This window comes from Molossus molossus, unplaced genomic scaffold (assembly GCF_014108415.1).
Source record: "Molossus molossus isolate mMolMol1 unplaced genomic scaffold, mMolMol1.p scaffold_m16_p_20, whole genome shotgun sequence".
NCBI lineage: Eukaryota > Metazoa > Chordata > Mammalia > Chiroptera > Molossidae > Molossus > Molossus molossus.
Window position 1 is genome coordinate 35,740,353 of NW_023425356.1, and position 20,427 is coordinate 35,760,779.

At 37.3% G+C, this 20,427-nt stretch overlaps 1 protein-coding gene across 3 annotated transcripts in view; it reads left to right on the forward strand.

Annotated features, from left to right (window-relative positions):
• Positions 1-20,115, forward strand: part of SYT14 (synaptotagmin 14) — a 182,551-nt gene extending 162,436 nt beyond the window's left edge. Inside the window, exons 7-9 of one of the 3 annotated variants that reach the window (XM_036272796.1) lie at positions 14,035-14,224; positions 17,210-17,266; positions 18,530-20,013. In XM_036272796.1, the coding sequence (XP_036128689.1) occupies positions 14,035-14,224; positions 17,210-17,266; positions 18,530-18,843 (561 nt within the window). In that variant the 3' untranslated portion in view covers positions 18,844-20,013. Of the gene's footprint in view, positions 1-14,034; positions 14,225-17,209; positions 17,267-18,529 lie in introns of all 3 variants that reach the window. The other 2 variants (XM_036272797.1, XM_036272798.1) reach the window with 2 other exon arrangements.
• The last annotated feature ends 312 nt before the right edge of the window (positions 20,116-20,427 follow it).

Below are 20,427 nucleotides of genomic sequence, written 5' to 3' on the forward strand. Positions count from 1 at the left end.
TCAGTGAGGTGTGTTTTAAAATTATTATTAATATAAAGTAGTTCCACAGCTCCTGGGACTTAGTAAGCACTCAGTAAATATTAGTTTTGCTAATATCATCATCATCATCATCCTTTTCAACTCCAGAATTTCTATTTTTTAATAATTTTTATCTCTTTATGAATATTTTTTATTTGGTGAGACATTGTTCTTGTACTTTTCTATAATTCTTTAGACATGGTTTCCTTTGGTTATTTGAAAATATTTTTAAAAGCTGATTTAAAGTCTTACCTATTTTTTTTTTTTTATCCTCACCCGAGGACATTTTCCCATTTTTTTGTTCAGGTAGAGTGGGAGGGAGAGAGGGGTACAGAGAGAGAGAGAGAGAAACATCGATGTGAAAGGAACACATCAAGTGGCCGCCACCCGCACACGACCGAACAGGGCCGGGGACAAACTGCAACCAAGGTACGTGCCCTTAGCGGGAACCGAACCCGGGTCTCTCAGGACCGCAGGCCGACGCGCTAACCGCTGAGCCAAACCGGCCAGGGCTAAAGTCTTACCTATTAAATCCAATATCTGGGATTTCTTGGGACAGTTTCTATTGACTGCTTTTTCTCCTCTATGTGATCCATAGTTTCCTATTTCTTTGTATGGCTTATAATTTTTTTACTGAAAACTAGATATTTTAAAATATTACAATGTTTCAATTCTGGAAATCGTTCTTGTTGTTGTTTTTCTCATTTTTTGGTGACTTTTCTGGACTAATCCTGTAAGGTCTGTATTATTTGTAATGTGCAACCACTGAAGTCTCTGTTGAGTTAGACTAGTTGCCAGCTGAGGATCAGACGGAGATTTCCTGAAATGCCTTGTATCAGTGAGTCTCTCGGCCTTTGCCTGGGGACTCTGGGTGCTGGGGCATGTGTTTAATACTCCAGGGGCAGGTTTACAACTGTGCCTTGGCTTTCCTTTCATGCATGCAGAGCTTCAAGGTCAGCTCAGCTAGAGGTGAGAGTTTAGGACCTTTTCAGGTATTTCTTAGGCCTGTGCATAGCCTTACACATGTACATGGACTCTATATTCCTAGGAATGTGTTGGAGCTTATCAAAACCCCCTATGAACCTCTCATTCCCAAGATTTTCCTTGTAAGTTTTTTGGTCAACCTTTTGTTAGCCAACTGATACTCTTTCTTCAGGTGGCTGTGATGTTAAGCAGTTGCCACTGATTGTTACCAGTAAATGTCCTAAAGATATAGCTGTGTTGTACACATATATCAAACTCAGAGTAAGGTCAAGTCAAAACAAGTCCTGAGAATGAAGCTTTTCAAGGAGCTGTCAGACAAGTCAAGTAATAATAGTTCTCTGGAAATCAGGCTTTGGGTAGCTCCAAACCTTTTCTTACCCCTCCAGTGTCTGCTAGGCTGCTGGTTTGCACAGCTACTATTATTGTGAGGCTGTTGGTTTTCAAGGCTACTGTGAAATCGGGGAGAGCGAGATGGAATAAAGTAATTTAAAAATGCCACAGAGCCTATTTTTCTTACTGGTATTCAGCCATTTTTCTTGGATGAACACTCTTCAGATTATTGCAAGTTTTCAGTTAATTCAGAGTTTTGAAAAAGTTGGTTTAGACCATTTTTGCCTGTGTTCTAGTTGCTTTATGCAGGAGCAAATTTTCAGAGGTACTTCACCATTCTGTTCTTAAATATTTTTGAGTAGAGGTGTATCACCATTAAAGCCAATCTTATAGAAGTCCAGTTTACCATTGTCTCATGTGTTTTTCTTGGTATGGATTTGGTGACACAAAGTGAGTGGTAAGCTGATTCAAATGGCCATCCAATGAAGTAAGACCTAGGAACATGATCAAAAGAAAGCTACAAGGCCAGAGGTTCAAAAAATCAAAATTAAGTAACCAGTTCAGTAGACAAGGAGGATGACCTAATTGAAGATAGGAGACTTCTCCTGTGCTAGCTTTTCCTCATCTATCCCACCCCATTTCCTACTCCGACATCTGTGGCACAGTGCATAGATAGTGGTGTCTAGGAAGCATCAGAATGGAGAAAGCTAACTAATGTCTTATTGCATTATAGAAATCAAGTTTTCTTATAGTGGTCTATTTTCAAAGCACTTATATTATATTAGATCATGTAATCTTATAACTGGGCATGACATGAAAAATGAGCTTCTCAATAGTTAAGTTACCCAAAGACTTGGGGCTAGCAAGAGGTACTGTTTCTCTTAGCTCTTCTGATTTCTTGTCAAGTACACTTTGCACTACTGTCTGATGAGACTCTATTGAGGAGTTTTTTGTAGTAAGGATGAGCCAATTTTGAGATGATTTCTGGAGGAAAATCACCAGGTTGTGTCTAGTTGGATATGTGAGATTAAGAGAGGGAAGATGCCCAAGATTTCTAGCACTGGAAGTATAATTTTGGTACATTGCAACCAGCCAAAATACAAATGCTGTTCTAATGTGGGAAAATAAAGATCAAGTTGCTGTTAATTCAATGAAGGAATCAGGGAATTACTGCAGATTTAACGTAAGCCAAAAATTTATATATTTTGTTCATGTTCCACAAGGTGTCAGTATCACTTTAAATAATAGCAATTATAGCAGTTATTTGGAATGGAATATCTAAATTTGTTAAGTACAGTGTATTGCACAGTTGGGAGTGTATTATGTTTATTTGCTCCACTGTCTGATTTTTTGTAATTTGGTATCTTGATAAATTTTATATTTTATTTAGAACTATATTCAGTATTTTACCATCTACATTATTATTGTCTTGCAGCCTGCTGAAGGGTTACTTATCTGTAATACTAGAGTGTTTTGACTTCTCAGAAGACAAAATACGTTGGAGAAACTAGGTCAGCAGGGGGCAGCACAGTCTTACAGTGTTTAAATTTTGGTCATTTGAATGGACCATTCTGAAACAGGATATGGAGTATAGTACATGGTTTTTCAAGTGTTCACACCCTTTATTTCAAATATTATTTGTAACCCAAATATATAAAGGAGATAAAAGTGGTATTTTACTAACAGAAATATGATTTTGTAATGTTTATAATGTCAAACACTGCAAATTATGGAGCTGTTTCAGTGAACAAAACATTTAGAACAAAAAATGTTGAGATAGTACTATTTCTATCTTCCTTTTACAGGTAAGGAAATTGAGGCTGAAGGAAATGTTGAAATATATCCAAAGTTACACAGATGGCACAGTGTCAGAGCTTACATATAAACCCACTGTCTCACTCCAAGCTCAGGTACTTACAGTTACACAATTGCTGATAATAGGTTTTAGTCTTCAGCTTTGAAATACAATTCAATTTATTTTTAAATGATACAGTATGTGGAAAAGTCTGATTCATGCAGATAAGGAGTTAACAAATGGGGACTCCTTGGTGAACAGCTTGCCCTTCAGTCTCCGAAAAGTCCCAGTTAAATAGAAATGGCAGGTGAATCTTTAGTCAAGAATGTAAATGGTAATGGATTAAACCTACAATACAAATAGTAAACACACTAGTGTTCTGTAATATGTTACCAAGTAGCATGACTGCTAAGGAAGCAGACAGTTATTTCACGTAAGCGTCGAGGTGCTGAATACCTTGCCCAGTCACATTCCCATGAGCGACAGACCCTGGTAGTCTGACTCCAGAGTTTGCTTTCTTACCAGTCTGTTGTACTGCCTCTATTTTAGTACTCATTCATGTGCATGTATTGTTTTAGTTTTTAAATAGTTAAAACTATATTTAAGAAATAAAATTTAGCCCTGGCCGGTTTGGCTCAGCGGTTAGAGCGTCCGCCTGCGGTCCGGAGAGACCCGGGTTCGGTTCCCGCTAAGGGCACGTACCTCGGTTGCAGTTTGTCCCCGGCCCTGGTTGGTTGTGCGGGTGGCAGCCACTCGATGTGTCCCTTTCACATCGATGTTTCCCTCTCTCTCTCTTCCTCTCTCCCTCCCACTTTATCTGTACAAAAAAAAAAAAAAAAAGAAAATAAAAAAAAAAAAAAAAAAGAAATAAAATTTAATAGGTTCCATTAACTACAGTTATAAAACCAGTAACCTGTGGATAATAGAGTATAATCCAAAACTTAGAAGGCATTTGAAAATAAATTTGAGCTATTATTTTCTAATCATCATTCTGTTTAGTTAAATATAAATATTTAAAAAGACAGAACCAAAGCATTTTATTTAAAACAAAGGGAACACTTAAGACATCTGGCATACTACACTAACGTGCTAAGAGACTAAGCATAGAATTGGCTCTGATTCTAGCACTCTATAAGCTTAGTGACCAGTTTGTAAAAGCTCTCACTTCCCCCAGATGTATGTGTAAGGGCATTACTAGGATGCAGTCTTTACTACCTTAGCAGCCCAGTATGTGTTGCCAGTGCCTCAGATATCTCAGAGAAAGAAAGCTTTTGCAGTTTTCAGAACTATGATAGTAGACCAGTGAAAAGACAGAGAAGTCAGCCACATTAATTTTGAAGCAAACGTCATAGTTCTTCATATGTGCTAAAGCAGTCAGGTTACACACATTTTATACAGTTACTCCCACTGTAACATGTTTCTAGATCGCCAAAATTGTAATGAATCAGATATTTCTTAAGTCTATGTTTTGCTGCAGGGTAAAAGAAAGAAAAAATGTAGTTTTGGGGGGTAAGATGTAAAATAGACACAAAGCCAAACTACAAGTACTATCGCAGGAAGAGACATCTTTCACTAGCACAACAAAGTAAATTGCGACCCCTTCCCAAGCACCGGGTCATGCCACATGTTTGGCCTTATGTTATTTTTCTCAGGCATAGATCTGAGCATGGGGTTCCCCCATTCAAAATTCCACTCCTGCTTTCCACCGCTTAAAAAGTAGGTCCGGTTTTTCTTACCAGCACATTTCACGTCTTTCACAACTTACAGTTTTCATCTAGTAATATGAAGTACCTGCTGAATCATAGGCACTGTACTAACTTGGGGACATACAAAGATACATACAACAAAGGTTCTGCCCTCAAGGGACTTACAGTCTAGCAGGAAACGCAGACAAAGTAAAGGTCACAGTGCAGTGTGGTCAGTCTCTGGGCGAGATGTTCACTGTGCGCAGTGTGAGTGAAACGGGGCTTCCACCTTCCTGTGTAGCTGTGTTCTCCACCCTTCCCCCACCGCACCAGCCACACCAGGCCAGCTGACATTTGAAATGTGCTCTTCACATTTGGGCCTTGGATCATTCTCTCTGTCTGAAGTGCCTCTCCCTGTGCGTATTGAAATCCTTTTAGGGCCAATTTCAAATATCTCTCTTCTCAAGAATATAGTTTCTGATATCTAGGAAGTTAGCCACATCTACTTATATTCTCCTATAAAACCTCTCAAGGCATTTTATCACTGTCGGCCTTGAAATCTGTTCACCTCGTCCCGGTCCAGTGCCTTGTGCAGAACTGACATTCTGTAAACTCTTCCCCTGCTGAGTGTCCAAGTAGCTGTTTGTTTCTCTCCATCCTGTTGCTTTCAGTGTCATAAATGGTACATTGTCTATTGATTACTTCATGCAACTGGCCTGAACTCTGGTCACAAATTAGATTAAAACCCAATTGTGAGATGAAGATGAGTGTTTCTGACATTTATTAAACTGAGGATATAAATATTAGGTGCAAGGGTGTGATGGACACCGATCGTGTTCCACCAGTATACCAACCCTGTTACTTTTTACCTTAAATGACATCCTATTTTGCTCAGGTAGCCAAACTTCCTTGTAAGGAATTCCTACAGAAAAAAAATACTTCCCCTTGAAGATGAGCTTACATTAAAGAAAAAAAAAGTATAAGCAGAAAGAAATGATCCACAATGAATGACAGCAGACCCAAAAGATAAGTATATTGGCATCTCTAGGACATGAATTAATAGCATACTGTGAAAGAGAGCATAAAATAAATATGTTTTAAATGAATAAAGAGCTAAAAGAAGTAATAGAAACCACAAGGAAAAAACATGCAATATGGGAAAAGAGGCAGATTTAAATAATGACCATATGGAACTTTGAGGATGAAAAATGGAGTTCTTAAAAATAGAATCAATGAAAAATATGAATAAGAGGGTAAGGAAAATGGAGGGTGGAATGAGAATGTTAATTATATTTTCTTATAAGAACTCCACAATGAGAGGCAGTATTTGAAATACATAGTAGGTCATCAGATTGAGAAAGCACAAGCCCTAAGCAGGATTATAAAATAATGAATCCACACCTATAAAAATTACTGCAAAATGATGAAGCACCAAAGAAAAACGATAAAAGAAACCACAGAGAAAATGTAAGGGAACAACGACTTGTCTAGCAGAAGGCTTCTCAAAGGCCAGAAGGCAGTGGTATAATATCTTTGAGGTGCCGAGGCAAATGAACTACCAACTTAGAATATTATAGCCACCTAAATTATCTTTTAAGGGAGAATGCAAATTTCAGATATTTTCAGGCAAAGTCCAAGAGAGTTTACCACTGATAGATTATTGCTGGAATAATTACTAAGCATATACTTTATAAGAAGAACATTGCATTCAAAAGAAGGAAATGAGATGCAGGAAGTGATGGTGAATCAAGAGCTTGTTAAACATGTAGAAAATCTAAGTAAGCAGAGATAGATCAAGCAGAAAAATACTAGTAAGGATATGGAAGATTTGAGTAACACTTAACAAGTTTGAGTTAATGGATATATATACATCCATTATATATATATATATATATGACCTCTATTTAATAAATGTAATATATGTAGAACTGTTACAAATGTCAGCCATATGCTAGACCACAAAGGAAGTTTCCACAAATATCAAAGAATCAATATCATGTAAACTTCATTCTTTGACCACATTGCAATGAAATTAGAAATTCATTCAACAAATATCTGTTGCACATATACTGCATGCCAGACATTGTTCTAGTTATTTGATGTACATTGATGAAAAACAGAAATAAATTTTCACCTGCATAAAATTTAATGCATTAGAGGGGAGGAAGAGAGATACTATAAACATAATAAGAATAAGTAAATTGTTTATGAGAAGGTTATAAATATTATGGGGGGGGCGGGGTGAGCAGGATCAAGAAAGCTAGGGGGAAAGGAGATGTAGTTTTAAATAAGAGGACAGGGTAAAGCTCATTGGGAATGTAACATATGAGCAAAGACTTGGAAGAGGTGAGGAGTTAGCCATGTGCATATCTGGAGAAAGAACATTGCAAGCAGATGGAATAGACAAGCCTGAGAGCCGCGTGCGTGCGTGCGTGCGTGCGTGCGTGCATGCGTGCGTGCGTGCGGTGTTGTCAAGGAGTACCAAGGAGGCTATTTTAGCCGGAACTCCATGACTGGGGAGTAGAATAGTAGGAAGTAAGGTAAAAGAGGCAGTTTACCTACCACTTCCATCACCTGAAACTATATATTTGGCTACTCAAACAAAAACGTTCTCAATTAACTCACAGTCAGAAAAGAAAACATAATTGAAAGTAGAAATATTTAGAACCAAACAAAATGAAAATACTATTACATTTGTGGGGTGCAGCTATCACAGTATTACAGGGAAATGTATAGCTTTAAGTATATTTATAAGAAGATAAGAAAGAGTACATATTGATGAGCTAAAATAAACATTCAACTCAAGAAGTTAGAAAAGGAAAACAGAGAAATTAATGAAAGAAAAATAGTAAAGAAGTTTAACAAAAATCAGAGCTGATTTTTTTGCAATTTCTAATAAAATAGATAAACCCCTAAAGGTATTGATCAGGAAAGGAAAAGAAACAATGTGTCAAATCAAAGGAGGACATAATCACCACTTCAGTGGAGATTTCAAAATTATAAGAGAATAACTGTAGAAAAACAAATTTGAAAACTTAGATGAAATGAGCATTTTTTTTTGAAAAATGTAAATTTCTAAAAAGTGATTTAGGAATAATAAAAACAAAAAGACTTATTAAAGAAATTCAATTAGTAATTCAAAAGGTACTCATAAAAGAAAGATAATGGTTGAGTTTCAAAGGGAAGTTTTATGGAACTTCAATGAACATATACTCTACTAGAATAATATGTATTTGATGAAATTTATGTGTTTATATATGTATGTATGTGTGCATATGTGTATATTTTTGCTGAAGTCAGTTTAACAATGCTTAATTTGGGATTTCTGCATATATGTTTATAAATAGGATTGGTTACATTTTTTTTATGTTCTTCTCTAGTCAAAATTACACAATTAAAAAAAGTTGGGTACTTTTGCTTTTCATCCTCTGAAATAGTTTATATAGCATAGGAGTTATTTGAGAGCATGGGAAAAATATATCCACTTGATAAACTAATGTCATAAGCATATATACAGAAATACCAAATTAGATATATTCATATTGACTACAGTGAAAAAGTGATGTGTACATGTGTATACATCCATGTATACACCTATGTTTACACATATACAAACTTTGATCAGAGCAGGAATTTTTCATGACCATTTCTACATGATGCTGTAGTCAAATATTAGTAATATAAAATATTTTTGTTTTGTTTTATAATTAATGCTTTATATTTTAAATCTTCTTATCAATACGTAAAGTTTTCATTGTTAATATGAAAGAACTTTCTTTATGAAAGAGAAAGTGAGAATTTTTTTCGCTTTCTGTGCCCTAACCTGAATGTCGGAGCCCTGCTCACGAAACCATTGTTTCCTCTGCCTTCCCCGTGCAAAGCTCGTGACTGCACAGCAAGCCCAGCAGAGTGAGGGCAAGTACAATTGGAGCAATGGCCGTGACATTGTCAGCTCCTTAGTAACATGGCTAATGGTCCTTACTGAAGGCCACAGGGAAAGAGGCGGCAGCAAACAATTCGTTGGAAGGGCTCTGTAACAAGCATGTTGTTTCTGCCTGGCATCCATGTCTTCTTCCTGTGGCCACAGTATCCAGCTTTTGCTTTGGAGCCAACCTGCCCCTGTACTTCAGATGAAGTGACTTTATTTCCAAACCCTGTAATTAAACCCCACGAGCCCTGGGGTTCGGGTGAGAGTAATCAGGATGCTGTCTTCCTCCTTCTCACAACACTCAGCTGCTAAGAACTGTGCGGCAGCTAGGAGGGCAAGGTCTACCTGAGAATAAAGCCACGTTTGGGAACCAGACTGGAGAAACAGAGGAGAACTGGTTCCTAGGGGAACAGATCAAGGCCTGGACAGTGAGTACCTGACAGTGAGTTCCTAGGGGGACAGGTTGAGGCCTGGACAGTGAGTACCTGAAGCTACCTCTGTTCCAGCTGCTGTGTTCCTTAAGCCAGTGGAATTCCCTGGTGTTGCTTGCGCCAGTTAAAGTGGAATATTCTGTCGTTTGCAACCACAAGTATCCTGAATCCAACTGCACTCTGAAATTTAAATTATCCAGCCATCCCCTGCTCACCCCATAAATTGTCCTTGAGAGTCTGTTGTTTTCACCCTACCAAAATGCAGAATGGCCCTCCTGCGCACTAGATTGGGGAGGGAGTGGGCGGGAACGGGGACAAGGTTCAGAGCCTTTAGGCTCTTCTTACTTTTTCTTGCCTGAAATTGCCTCTGGTTATCTCCTCCTCACCCAGCCTGCTGAATTTCAGTGCCTTGGGGCTAGGAAAGGGCCCCGAGGAGGAGCCGAGCTGTTGGAGAGGAAACTCGCCATTAGTGCAGCTCCGCTCTGCAGGGACGTCCCCCTGTGACACTCCAGCACCCTCTGTGTCCTCATCGCCCCATTTTCAGAAAAGTCTGATGGAAGCATTTCATGTATCAATTTAAAACCAGAGAGTATCTTCCAGCCACAGTGAAAATAAATTCAACAGAAACTATTCAAATGTATAGTCATTATCATTGTACAGTTCAGTTTTACCTTAAAAAATATTGAGCATAAGTGGTTACAAGTAAGAAGGAATTAGTTTAGTGTTAATAAAAGTCCACACATTTATTTACTAGCAGTTCTTATGTTTTTCTCTCTATGTAAGTTCCCACCTAATTGTAACCTATTAGCACCATACTAATTCTTCTTATGGTAAACGGTATATAGAGCTTTATTCATTTCTCTGAACAATTAGTTTTTTTCTGCTTCTCACAATGCTCCTTCACCCTAGGGCAAAGGACTCAGGGGGAAGGAGAGGAAGTATTAAAAAAATATATTGTGTTAGATGGGAAGAAGTTTTACTTTGGGGAGCCTGTGGGACTATTCCTTGAAGTAGACCTAATTATGATTGGGATTTGTTTGACTTTGGGTTAATCACCTGCAGTTACTGCCATCTAGGCAAACCCCAGCTATAAATTAATGATGGGGTCTGCAGAGAGATTAGGTAGGTTCCTGAGTGCACACGAAACGGAGCAGCCAGCCCTGAGGAACAGGCATAGGAAAGGTGCCACGGGACCATATGGTACCTGTATTTAATTTGTCTTCCCTGCAGTTACTCTGCTTATGTAGTCATTCTGCAGGCTTTGGTCTGCTCGCCCGTCTCCTTAGACGCTGCCTGCAGTGGGAAGACCGAGGGATGAGCACTCTTTCCCAGGTGAAGTCCAGAGTGAACTCTTGTAGACCATAGTTCTTTCTGTTAAGCACTGTTATATATCAGCAGGGCTTTAAAACAGGTCGCAATCGCCAAGGATCTTCTCACTCTTGCTCTTTTCTTGATCTTGAGGACAAGAAAGGCCTTTCCCAGGACTTTCTTGGAACCTCACTTTCTTGCTCAAAATTGGCAATATGACATCTTTGTTGATAAGAAAATATTAGATTCACGTTTTATTATCTGACAGTAGGTTAATGTGAAAAATGCTGTATTATGAAAAATGTATTTCACAGTGTTCTAGCAGATGCTGCTAGTGGAATAGCCTAATGCCGCAGTGCTCCAAATACACACGAGCATGTTTTTGACACTGTTTTCATAAGTGATGATATATCCTAATTGAAACTTACTAAAATTGTTTTCTCCTCCAACTGTCATGAAAACATCCCAAACTGTGTGTTTTGTGTACCCCTGATTTACAAGTATAAGATGTGTATTCCTTGTTGCTTTCTTCTCTGATTTAGAGTTAAATGTGAAAATACAAGATTTTATTCCTCTGAATAGTAGTCCAGTGAGTTAATTCAGTTCCCAGGTATGTATTAATTCTTCACTTATATAGCCAAGACTAGATTCAAAAGTAAAGATTTATATAAAACATTTTTAGATTTTTTTAATCTAAAATTTTTTCAGTCTATTATTAAAAATGTGTTACAGTCTTTTTATTTAACTTATGGAGTGAATCCCTTTAGGAATCTTCCAAGAAAGTTCTAAATATATATTTTTATCATTGTATGTTAATTTGTATATACTGTATTCTTGTATCATGTAATTCTTTCATTAAACCTTTTTTTCTTCTGAAACCCAACACACATTAGAAAAGTGTAAAGAACAAAAATGTATTCCCCATGTGACTACCATCCAGGTCAGGAAAGAAAACCTCGGTAACCCCAGAAGCTCTCGACTGCCCTTCCCAGTGACTCAGAGTTAACTACAATTTTGACTTTAATATTGATCACTTTCTTGCTTTCTTTATAGTTTTACTACCTATCCATGGCTCTGAAATACTGTGGCTTAGTTTTGCCTGTTTTTGGTTTGTTTGTTTTTTGTTTGGCGAGTACCTTTCTTAAAGCTGGGGACAGGGAAACAGGAAGGGCTTGGGATCGAAGCAGCAGCAGAGAGCCCGGGCGGGGCCGCTCTGGGCTGCGAAGCGTGTGGGGAGGAAGTGAGCCAGGTGGGCTGCGGTCAGCTCACTGGGACGGCAGAGGAAGGGGCCCTGGAGACAGGTTCAGGGGGCTAGACCCGGAGGAGCTGCTGCTGCCCACTGCTCCCCTGGTTACAAGTCGTCTCGGGACCCTTGGAGTTCAGAAGATGCGCACCTGAGAGGGAAGAAAGGTGTGAGCTTGCTCTCCAGAGCGGGAGCACCGTTGGTTTTGTTCTTGTTGTTGAAATTCACGTAAATTGAATTATACAGCTAAGTATCCTTTTAGGCTCAGCATTTTTCAGTCAAAGTCATGGTTGTAAATGATGTTATAATTACTTTTTTGCTGTATAGTGGGTATATACTGTATATCCAGTATAGTTGCTTTGTTGTATGAACTCACCATAAATTATTTATCCATTCTATTGTTTGGGACCATGATAAATAGTGCTGATACGGACATTCCTTCATTTGTCACTTGGTGAACATTGCATGTATTTCCGATGGGTATATATGTGAGTGAATTGCCGGGTCATAAGGTATGTGTATTTTTAACATTTTTAGAAGCCGTATCACTTTACCCTAGAGGAATTGGAGAGTTCCCACTGCTTTGTGGTTTTCATTTCCATTTCCCTGGTTACTAATGAAGTTGAGCATCATTTTCATATATTTATTGGCCATTCTTTTATGAAACTGCTGGTTTAAGTGTCTGGCTGTTGTTATATTGTATTGTCTTTTTTTTATTGATTTATAGGTGTTCTTTACTTTCTGGATTTGGGCTAATTATGGAACTAAATGTATTACAGATCTCTTCCGCTCCTTGGTTGTTTGCCTTTTTACTATCCTAGAAGTTTCTGTGGAAACTGAGAAATTCTTAATTTTAATGTTAACAGATTCACCACACTTTTTCTTTATGATTAATGCTTTTGTATCCTCTGTAGGAATTCTTTCCCTACCCTGAAATCATGATTGTAATTCCCTATGTTAATGTATAGATTTCTTATTTTACCTTTTACAGTTAGATCCAGAATTGAATTTTTGATAATTTGAGGGAGGGGTTGATTTTCGTTTACTTCTATGTGGATAACCAATTGTCCTACCACTATTTATCAAAAAGATTATTTTGCCCTGGCCAATGTTGCTTAGTGTTTAGAGTGTCAGCCTGCGTACCAAAGGGTTGCAGGTTTGATTCCTGGTCAAAGGCACATACCTAGGTTGCAGGTTCGATCCTGGGCCCTAGTCAAGGCACGTGCTGGAGGCAACCAATTGATGTGTGTCTCTCTCCTCTTTCTCCCTTTCTCTCTTCCACTCTATCTAAAAAAATCAATGGAAACATATCCTCAGGTGAGGATTAACAGCAACAAAAAAATTGTGAATGCTTTCCTTTCCATTATTTGAAATTCATTGTTATTTGCTTTGTTTTTTATAAATATTTTAAAAAAATTTCACTGTGAGCTTGAGAAAAATATATATTCTTTAAGGTTTGGTGTTCTATATATTACCATTAGGTCAATTTCCTTATTGTGATATTCAAATCTTCTACTTTTACTGTATTTGTTTCTTCGCATGTTTGGTCAGTTAGTGAAACAAGTGTCCTGAAGTCTCTACTGGTTGTGAATTTGTTACTCTGGGCCTGGTGGTTTTTGATTTCTGTATTTTGAACCTATGTTATCAAAGCATGCAAATTTGGAATTATTTTATCTTCCTGGTAAATTGAAAGTTTTATCATAGAGTGCATCTCTTCATCTCTAAGTAATGGTTATTGCCTTAAAGCTAACCTTGACTGATACTAATGTAGCTATGTCAACTTTCCTTTGGTTACCATTTGCATAGTTAATATTTTTCCATCCTTTTCAACTTTCTGTATCTCTGTGTTTTACATGCTGATTTATAAACAGAAGATTGTTTTATCTTATTTAATGAAAGTGTGCCAGTCTTTGTCTTTAAAGACATTGTTAAAACATTTACATTTAATGTAATTTAGTCTAAATCTGTGTCAGTCTTTTAAAGTCATTAAGTCTTTAAACAACAATTTTTTACGTTCAGAAAATAGTTCACTAACACCTAGAGTTTAAGAAATTTAGCTTCTCTGATTTGTATATAAAAATGCAGGGATTTATAAAACCTCATCTCCTATCATTTCATTGACTGCTGTATAATGAAAAGAGATCTGGAGACTAAAATATGCTCAAAACAACGTTTCTAATCTAATGTTTTGGGAATTTTGTTTGCATCTCTTTTATCTTTGTTGTGATGTACCTGCCTAATTCCAATAAACACAGCTTTAACAGTGTTTTTTTTTCCACAAAGTACTATAAAGATTTCACTTTTGATTACAGGGCTGTGACTCCCAAATGAGCGTGTCAGAAGTGTCCTGTAGTAGAAGTACATCCTCCTGTCAGTCTCTTGAACATGGCTCGGTTCCAGAAATTCTCATCGGGCTGCTGTATAACGCCACCACTGGAAGACTCTCGGCAGAAGTCATAAAAGGCAGCCACTTCAAAAACTTGGCAGCAAACAGACCACCCAGTGAGTGAAAAATGTTTTGTTTTGTTTTGTTTTTTTAATTCTAATGTTTTCTGCACTTATGGGAAGCTCAGTGTTAGGGGCTTCCATCCTATCATTTAGTCTTAACTGATCAAAATGAAATGGTGTTATAACCATCAGCTCCTCTGTTTCATGTTTTCTATCTCCAGTCATTTGGGAAGTAGAAAATGAGAAATTCAAAATACTAATTGTAAGATGTCAAGACTTAATTTTTCTAACGTCAGTGGAATAAACTCTCCCTATCATAGTCATTATCTCCTAAGGCCAGGAAAAGTTACAAGGTCTTTTAAAGTTAACAGTACCCCACAAATATGATCAGGAATATGTGTAGTCATTGTTGTTAACTAAAGATTAATATTGTTTTCTCTGTCTGCATGCCGAACTATATATACTTTTCTCCCTTAACAGTTTAAGAAGAAACTGTTTAGTTTTGTTTTTTCACATTTTCCTTCCTTTAAAATTATAAATCAGCACTGCCACCAGTCTTTTCTTAAATGGAATGTGCTTTGGCTTTACCAGGACACGCAGAATAAGGGCCATTTGGGTATTTACTCTAAATGCTAGGGAGGGAAAGCTAGATGGTACCCCTCTGCCCTGTGTCTGTGCCTCTCACTCCGCCTCCTCATCTCTCTCCCAGCTCCAGGTAAGTTCTGGGAGAACAGAGAAATTGTCACCCAGTATGTGCCCCAAACTGTATCTTGATATCTATGGAAACAAACTGGGAAGATAGCAGCTTCTTTATACTTCTCTAAATGAAAGCTGTTAATGCCCTAAACTAAAACTTTGAAAGGAAATTTTGAATAAAAATGGCCACTTTTATTTTTATTTATTTATTTATTTTTTATCCTCACCCAAGGGTATTTTTCCATTTTTTGTACAGATAGAGTGGGAGGGAGAGAGAGGAAGGGAGAGAGAGAGAGAAACATCGACGTGAAGGGACACATCGAGTGGCTGCCACCCGCACGACCAACCAGGGCCAGGGACAAACTGCAACCGAAGTACATGCCCTTAGCGGGAACCGAACCCGGGTCTCTCCAGACCGCAGGCCGACGCTCTAACCACTGAGCCAAACCGGCCAGGGCAAAATGGCCACTTTTAATTTGTTTTAAATTTCTCTCAGACTTGCTTAAAGCAGTCGTTTACTCCATGTATCAAATAATTCTTGAAGGAGAGGAAAACTTCTTCCGCCCTTGAATTAAATTAACTTCTAAATGTCCTTAAAAAATGTTTTTCAATCAAAGTGAAAAGTCATAAATACGTGTTTGGTTTGCCCAAAGTAATGCTGGACACCTGGCTTCTCACACACATCACGAAGTTTATCTGTCTCTAAATTACAAGTCGGAAGGCCAAAATTATGTTTATATTTCTGCCACTGGACAAGTGACCTAAATCCCCCAAGTCTGTTTCCTTATACATAAAATTAAACTCTGTCACAGGGTAATCGTGAGACTCAAATCGGACAAAGGTGCATACAAGAAGGATGGAATTATTGTCATCCCCATTCTCTTTTTAGAGCAAAAAATTCAGAGGAAGGAAAGAAATAGTTACAGTACTAGAATAAAGAGCTACTTTGTTATCTTCATTAATCCACACTTAGAATGTAAACCCTAATGTTCTCAGAAGCAACTTTAATGAGCAGAATTTGTAGATGAAAGATAAGGAACATGATAAGACCTGTGACAAAGGGAGGGCCCATCCTGCATGTAGACATTCGGATGGAAAGTGTTTGTTAATCTCTTCCCTCCCCCACCACCCCCTCTTCTGAGGGTTGTCCACAGAACTTAGATGCATGTACACATAACCAATGGACGTGGACAACAAAGCTGGGGATGGGGGGGCGGGGATGGGAAGGAGGGTGTCAATGGGGTAAAAAAGAAGAAACATCTGTAACAAAAATAAAATTAAAAATAAAATTGGAAAAAAAAAAAAAGTGTTTGTTAACGCTGTAACAGATAAGATACTTTCGGGGTTGCGTTTAGCCAGAAGCTAACAGTTTGCCACTTGTTCTTGCTTTAGCTAATAGTTTAATTTTTTTGACAAATATTTAACTTCAGATGCTAAAAAGTAGCAGAATGGGATGATGTGTTTGCCTTTCTGTCCTTGTTCTACCCACTTTGATAGAAATAGAGAGGCACTAATCAGAACTAAAATGAAGGGAGCGTGATAGTCAGGGGCTGGTAATAAACAGGTGGAGAGATTAGCATCCACAATATAAAGTAGATCTTTCCGGTTTTAAAGAGTAAGTTAAAGAAATTTCCATTATTTTACAGTTAGATCTTCAGTATCAGGGTGTTCAGGTGCATTGAATATGTCAACATTAAAATTATTTCTATGGAGTATTTATAAAGTAAAATATAAGACAGTTGTATCAGTTCATCTTATACTGTATATATTATATAAGATATTGTGACCCTTCATATATACCTAGGTACTAAGCTTTGAACTGTGTTATAGGCCAAATAATCCAATTTTTAACCAAAGAAACAATAGCAATATTCAAGGGCAAAATTTTTGGTAGTTCTGTTGTATTTTTCATAACTGAATTTTATATTGAGAGTAATAAAAGTATTTGAAATATTAAATATTGCATGGATAAACTTAAAAATTTAGGATAATAATAATACTGATCCTATAATGACTTTTATTCAGTCTTTTATAGTCTGATAATTTGCATGATTCTATGTTCAATGTGCTTTAGACCAAAGAATATCATTATAAAGATGCCCCCTTTAAAACAGTGTAATTTTTGTTTAAGATTACACAATGACCTTAAAAATTCTCATTTCATGAATTTTACCCAACGACCCTTTTGTTCAACCCTCTACCTGAATTAAAATGCTGAAGTTTTGTGTTCTTCCACTCCAGTGAACAGTGTTTCCTCTTTAATTCTAACCTTTGACCCTCTTTCACCCAACAATTGACATCTGGTCATTATTTCTTTTACTGCTTTCCACCCCCTGTTGTCAGATGGACTGTTCTGTTGTCTAAAACACTTGATAGGTGGACAGGTTTATATAATCCGAGGTGAGTTCCTGTAGAGGCTAATTGGATGTTGTCTTTTCATGCAAAAACAAAATACCCTGAAACTTGCCGGCAGTGAAGCTGTCCACCATGTTGGTTTCCAAAAATGCACATTTATTATCTGTGGTACTTTAAATAAAACTAACTTGGAATTTATCTCTGATTATGGATGATGGTGTTCAGAGTATAAAATAAGCAAAACTTTTTAAATTAAAGGTTTTATTTTTTCATTCATTGTATTTTGATTCATACAACAGAAGTAGTTACTTCATCAGAAATACTACAATTTTCATTAAATTAATTGAAATTTTGATATGAAGTACACATGATGGATCAACATGCTGAAGGTCATTTGCATGAGTCAAAAGAACTTGAAAACACAGTTGTTTGAAGAGAGGGTTTATCTCCCAAATAACCAGGCAATGAACTCTTACGTTTCACTTTGTACACTAACCATCACATCAGTTTTCTTTATAATTCATGAACACAGTTAAGATACCATACTTAAAATTTGACATTGAATTGTGTCAAAAAGGAATCCGATAGTATCTATTTTGACTGTCCAAAAAGCACATTAAATGTACTCTTGCATGAAGCCAGGAGAAAGTTTACTTGATTTGCTGAACTTTGAGCCCTTAATGCATTTGGCTTCATTTTGGCCATTAATTGGTTTTAAAATATAATTAAAAACCACATCCATGCAGAGATTTTTTTGACATTTCATCCTAAGCTGTTTTGATGTCATCTTTGCATTCTTGTCTTCCTCTTTTCCTCTTTATCATTTGCCTTCATTTCTATTTGTTTGTTTATTCTTATTCTCTGAAAACACAGTGGAATGCTTTACAGTGTTGTGGCTAATTGAGCTTGCTAAGTGTTTATTAATGCTATGACGTCCTGCTTAGTGAAGCTAAATGGGGATGGGATGGGCAGGGTGGCCGAGGGAGGTCGTGGGAGGTCAAGGAATGGGTGGGAGGGTGGAGGAAGGATTATGAGGTATACCTTTAATACTAACTATAATGTAGAAATAGTGAGGTTAAGATATTAGCACCCCCAAAAGACTTTCTGCCTACTTAGCATTCTCTGTACCTGTCACATTTTTATAAGCATCTACATCAAAATGGAATTAGTTGAAATTCCATTAAACCTGGTATACACCATATCCTTATAAAATACAGATACTTAATCTTCTCAACATATGTTACAAGAAGGATGTTTTTAGTTTGTTTCAAATGATATTTGTGGTATGTTGTTGTCTTTTTTCTATAGATACATATGTTAAATTAACTCTCCTGAATTCCATGGGTCAAGAAATGTCTAAATGCAAGACATCCATCCGCAGAGGGCAGCCCAATCCAGTGTACAAGGAAACTTTTGTTTTTCAAGTGGCCTTGTTTCAGCTCTCTGATGTGACACTCATCCTGTCTGTGTATAACAAACGCAGCATGAAAAGAAAAGAGATGATAGGCTGGATTTCTCTAGGTCTGAACAGCTCTGGAGAAGAGGAGCTCAACCACTGGACTGAAATGAAGGAGTCGAAAGGACAGCAGGTGTGTAGATGGCACGCATTGCTGGAGTCCTGATGACCGGAAGGAGCGTCCGCAATGCCAGGCTGCGCTGTTTCCCGTGACATCGCTGTTTCCTCCTGGCCGCCCTTAGACGAGTCCCTCTCTGAAAAACCATCTTCAGCATTCTACCAAAATGTTTTAAATTCTGCGGAAAGAACATTTAATACTGACGTAAATGGAGACAGGTTGTATCTCTGGTAGAGCTTGTTTGGGAAGATGAAAAACTTCTATCGTCTTTCCTAAACTAACAATTCTGCAGAGCTTTAAGGTCATGCTTTTGGGTTGAAATTAATTTTACTTGAGCAAAAGAGCCAGTCATTTTGTGAAAAATCAAAATTGTAAATGTTATTTTAAATTAGAATTTTCAGTTGCAGCATTATTTTAATATCACCCTCCATGTTATCCATAAGACATATTTTGACTAGCTCATCGCTGGTGTTTGAAATATAAGAAAGTAGTCGTCCAGTCTATTGTAAGTCATATCTGCTGCTGAAGAGTTTCAAGCACATTGAAATGGTTTCGTTTCAGATATTTCCCTGTGTGCACTTAGTGTCATTATGCCTCATGCCTCAGTTCTTCTCAGTAACACCACATTGAAGTGCAACAAGGTTTCATTGTTGTAAAGGCATTCTTTAATGTTATTTTAAAAATTCATGTCTTCATTTGCCTCTGCTTTTGCCCAATCCAAAGAGACTAAGTCACGGTACTGGTCCCTCGCAAGCCTTCGAGACAGGCTGTACTGGAGAACTGTGTAACTTTCTGTTGAAAGCACTACCCGTATTCTTGTATTCCAGTGTAGGAAGCTAACAGGACAGGATCTTACTTTGAAATTCCTTTCAATGATTAACTCTTTAAAATTGTAGTAATATGCAAATGCATTTTTTTACAAACTAAAACATATAGTAGATACGCTGTTGAAAATGGAAAACAATTTGAGTTAAAGAGAATTTTAATGATCCACTCCGAGTGGTTAGTAACCAGCACTGCATAGAGCAGGTAGCATTCAAATCAGAAACCCTTCTGTCTTCTTCACTCTCCTTCAATTTGTACGTGTGACGTGAAGACTCTCCCGTTCTCTGTTTGAACCAGAACATCGTGTTCAAAACAGTTCTGAGACTCCTTATGAAGTTTCTAGTGACTTGTGACTGGATTTTATGAAATATACAGAGACGCTCTTTAACGTGATGTCATCCTGTGCCTTTCATGGAAGTTCAGTTTGCTCATACAGCTTGAAAGCTGTATTTGCAAAGTTAGGCCTTCGATTTTTATAAATGAAAGAATCCTCAGAACAGTGTCACAAGCTCTTGATTTCCTCTGCAGTGTGTAAAAGTTATAAAATGTGCTGTTTTTAGCTTGCAAGACATTTTCATTTATTGGTTTTATATCTAGGAACTCTGATTAATCAGGAATATTATAAGCTGTTTTCTTTTTAATTTTGCTTCTTACCTAATATATAATTTTGTGCATATACTTTATTAAATAGAATGTTTTGTATATATGAAAAATATTTTTCTCTTTCTAATTTCTAGTTAAACTAGACAAAAGCAAACTATTTGCAATGACTAAAAAGCAGTCTATCATTGCTCCTAGTCCCAGCTA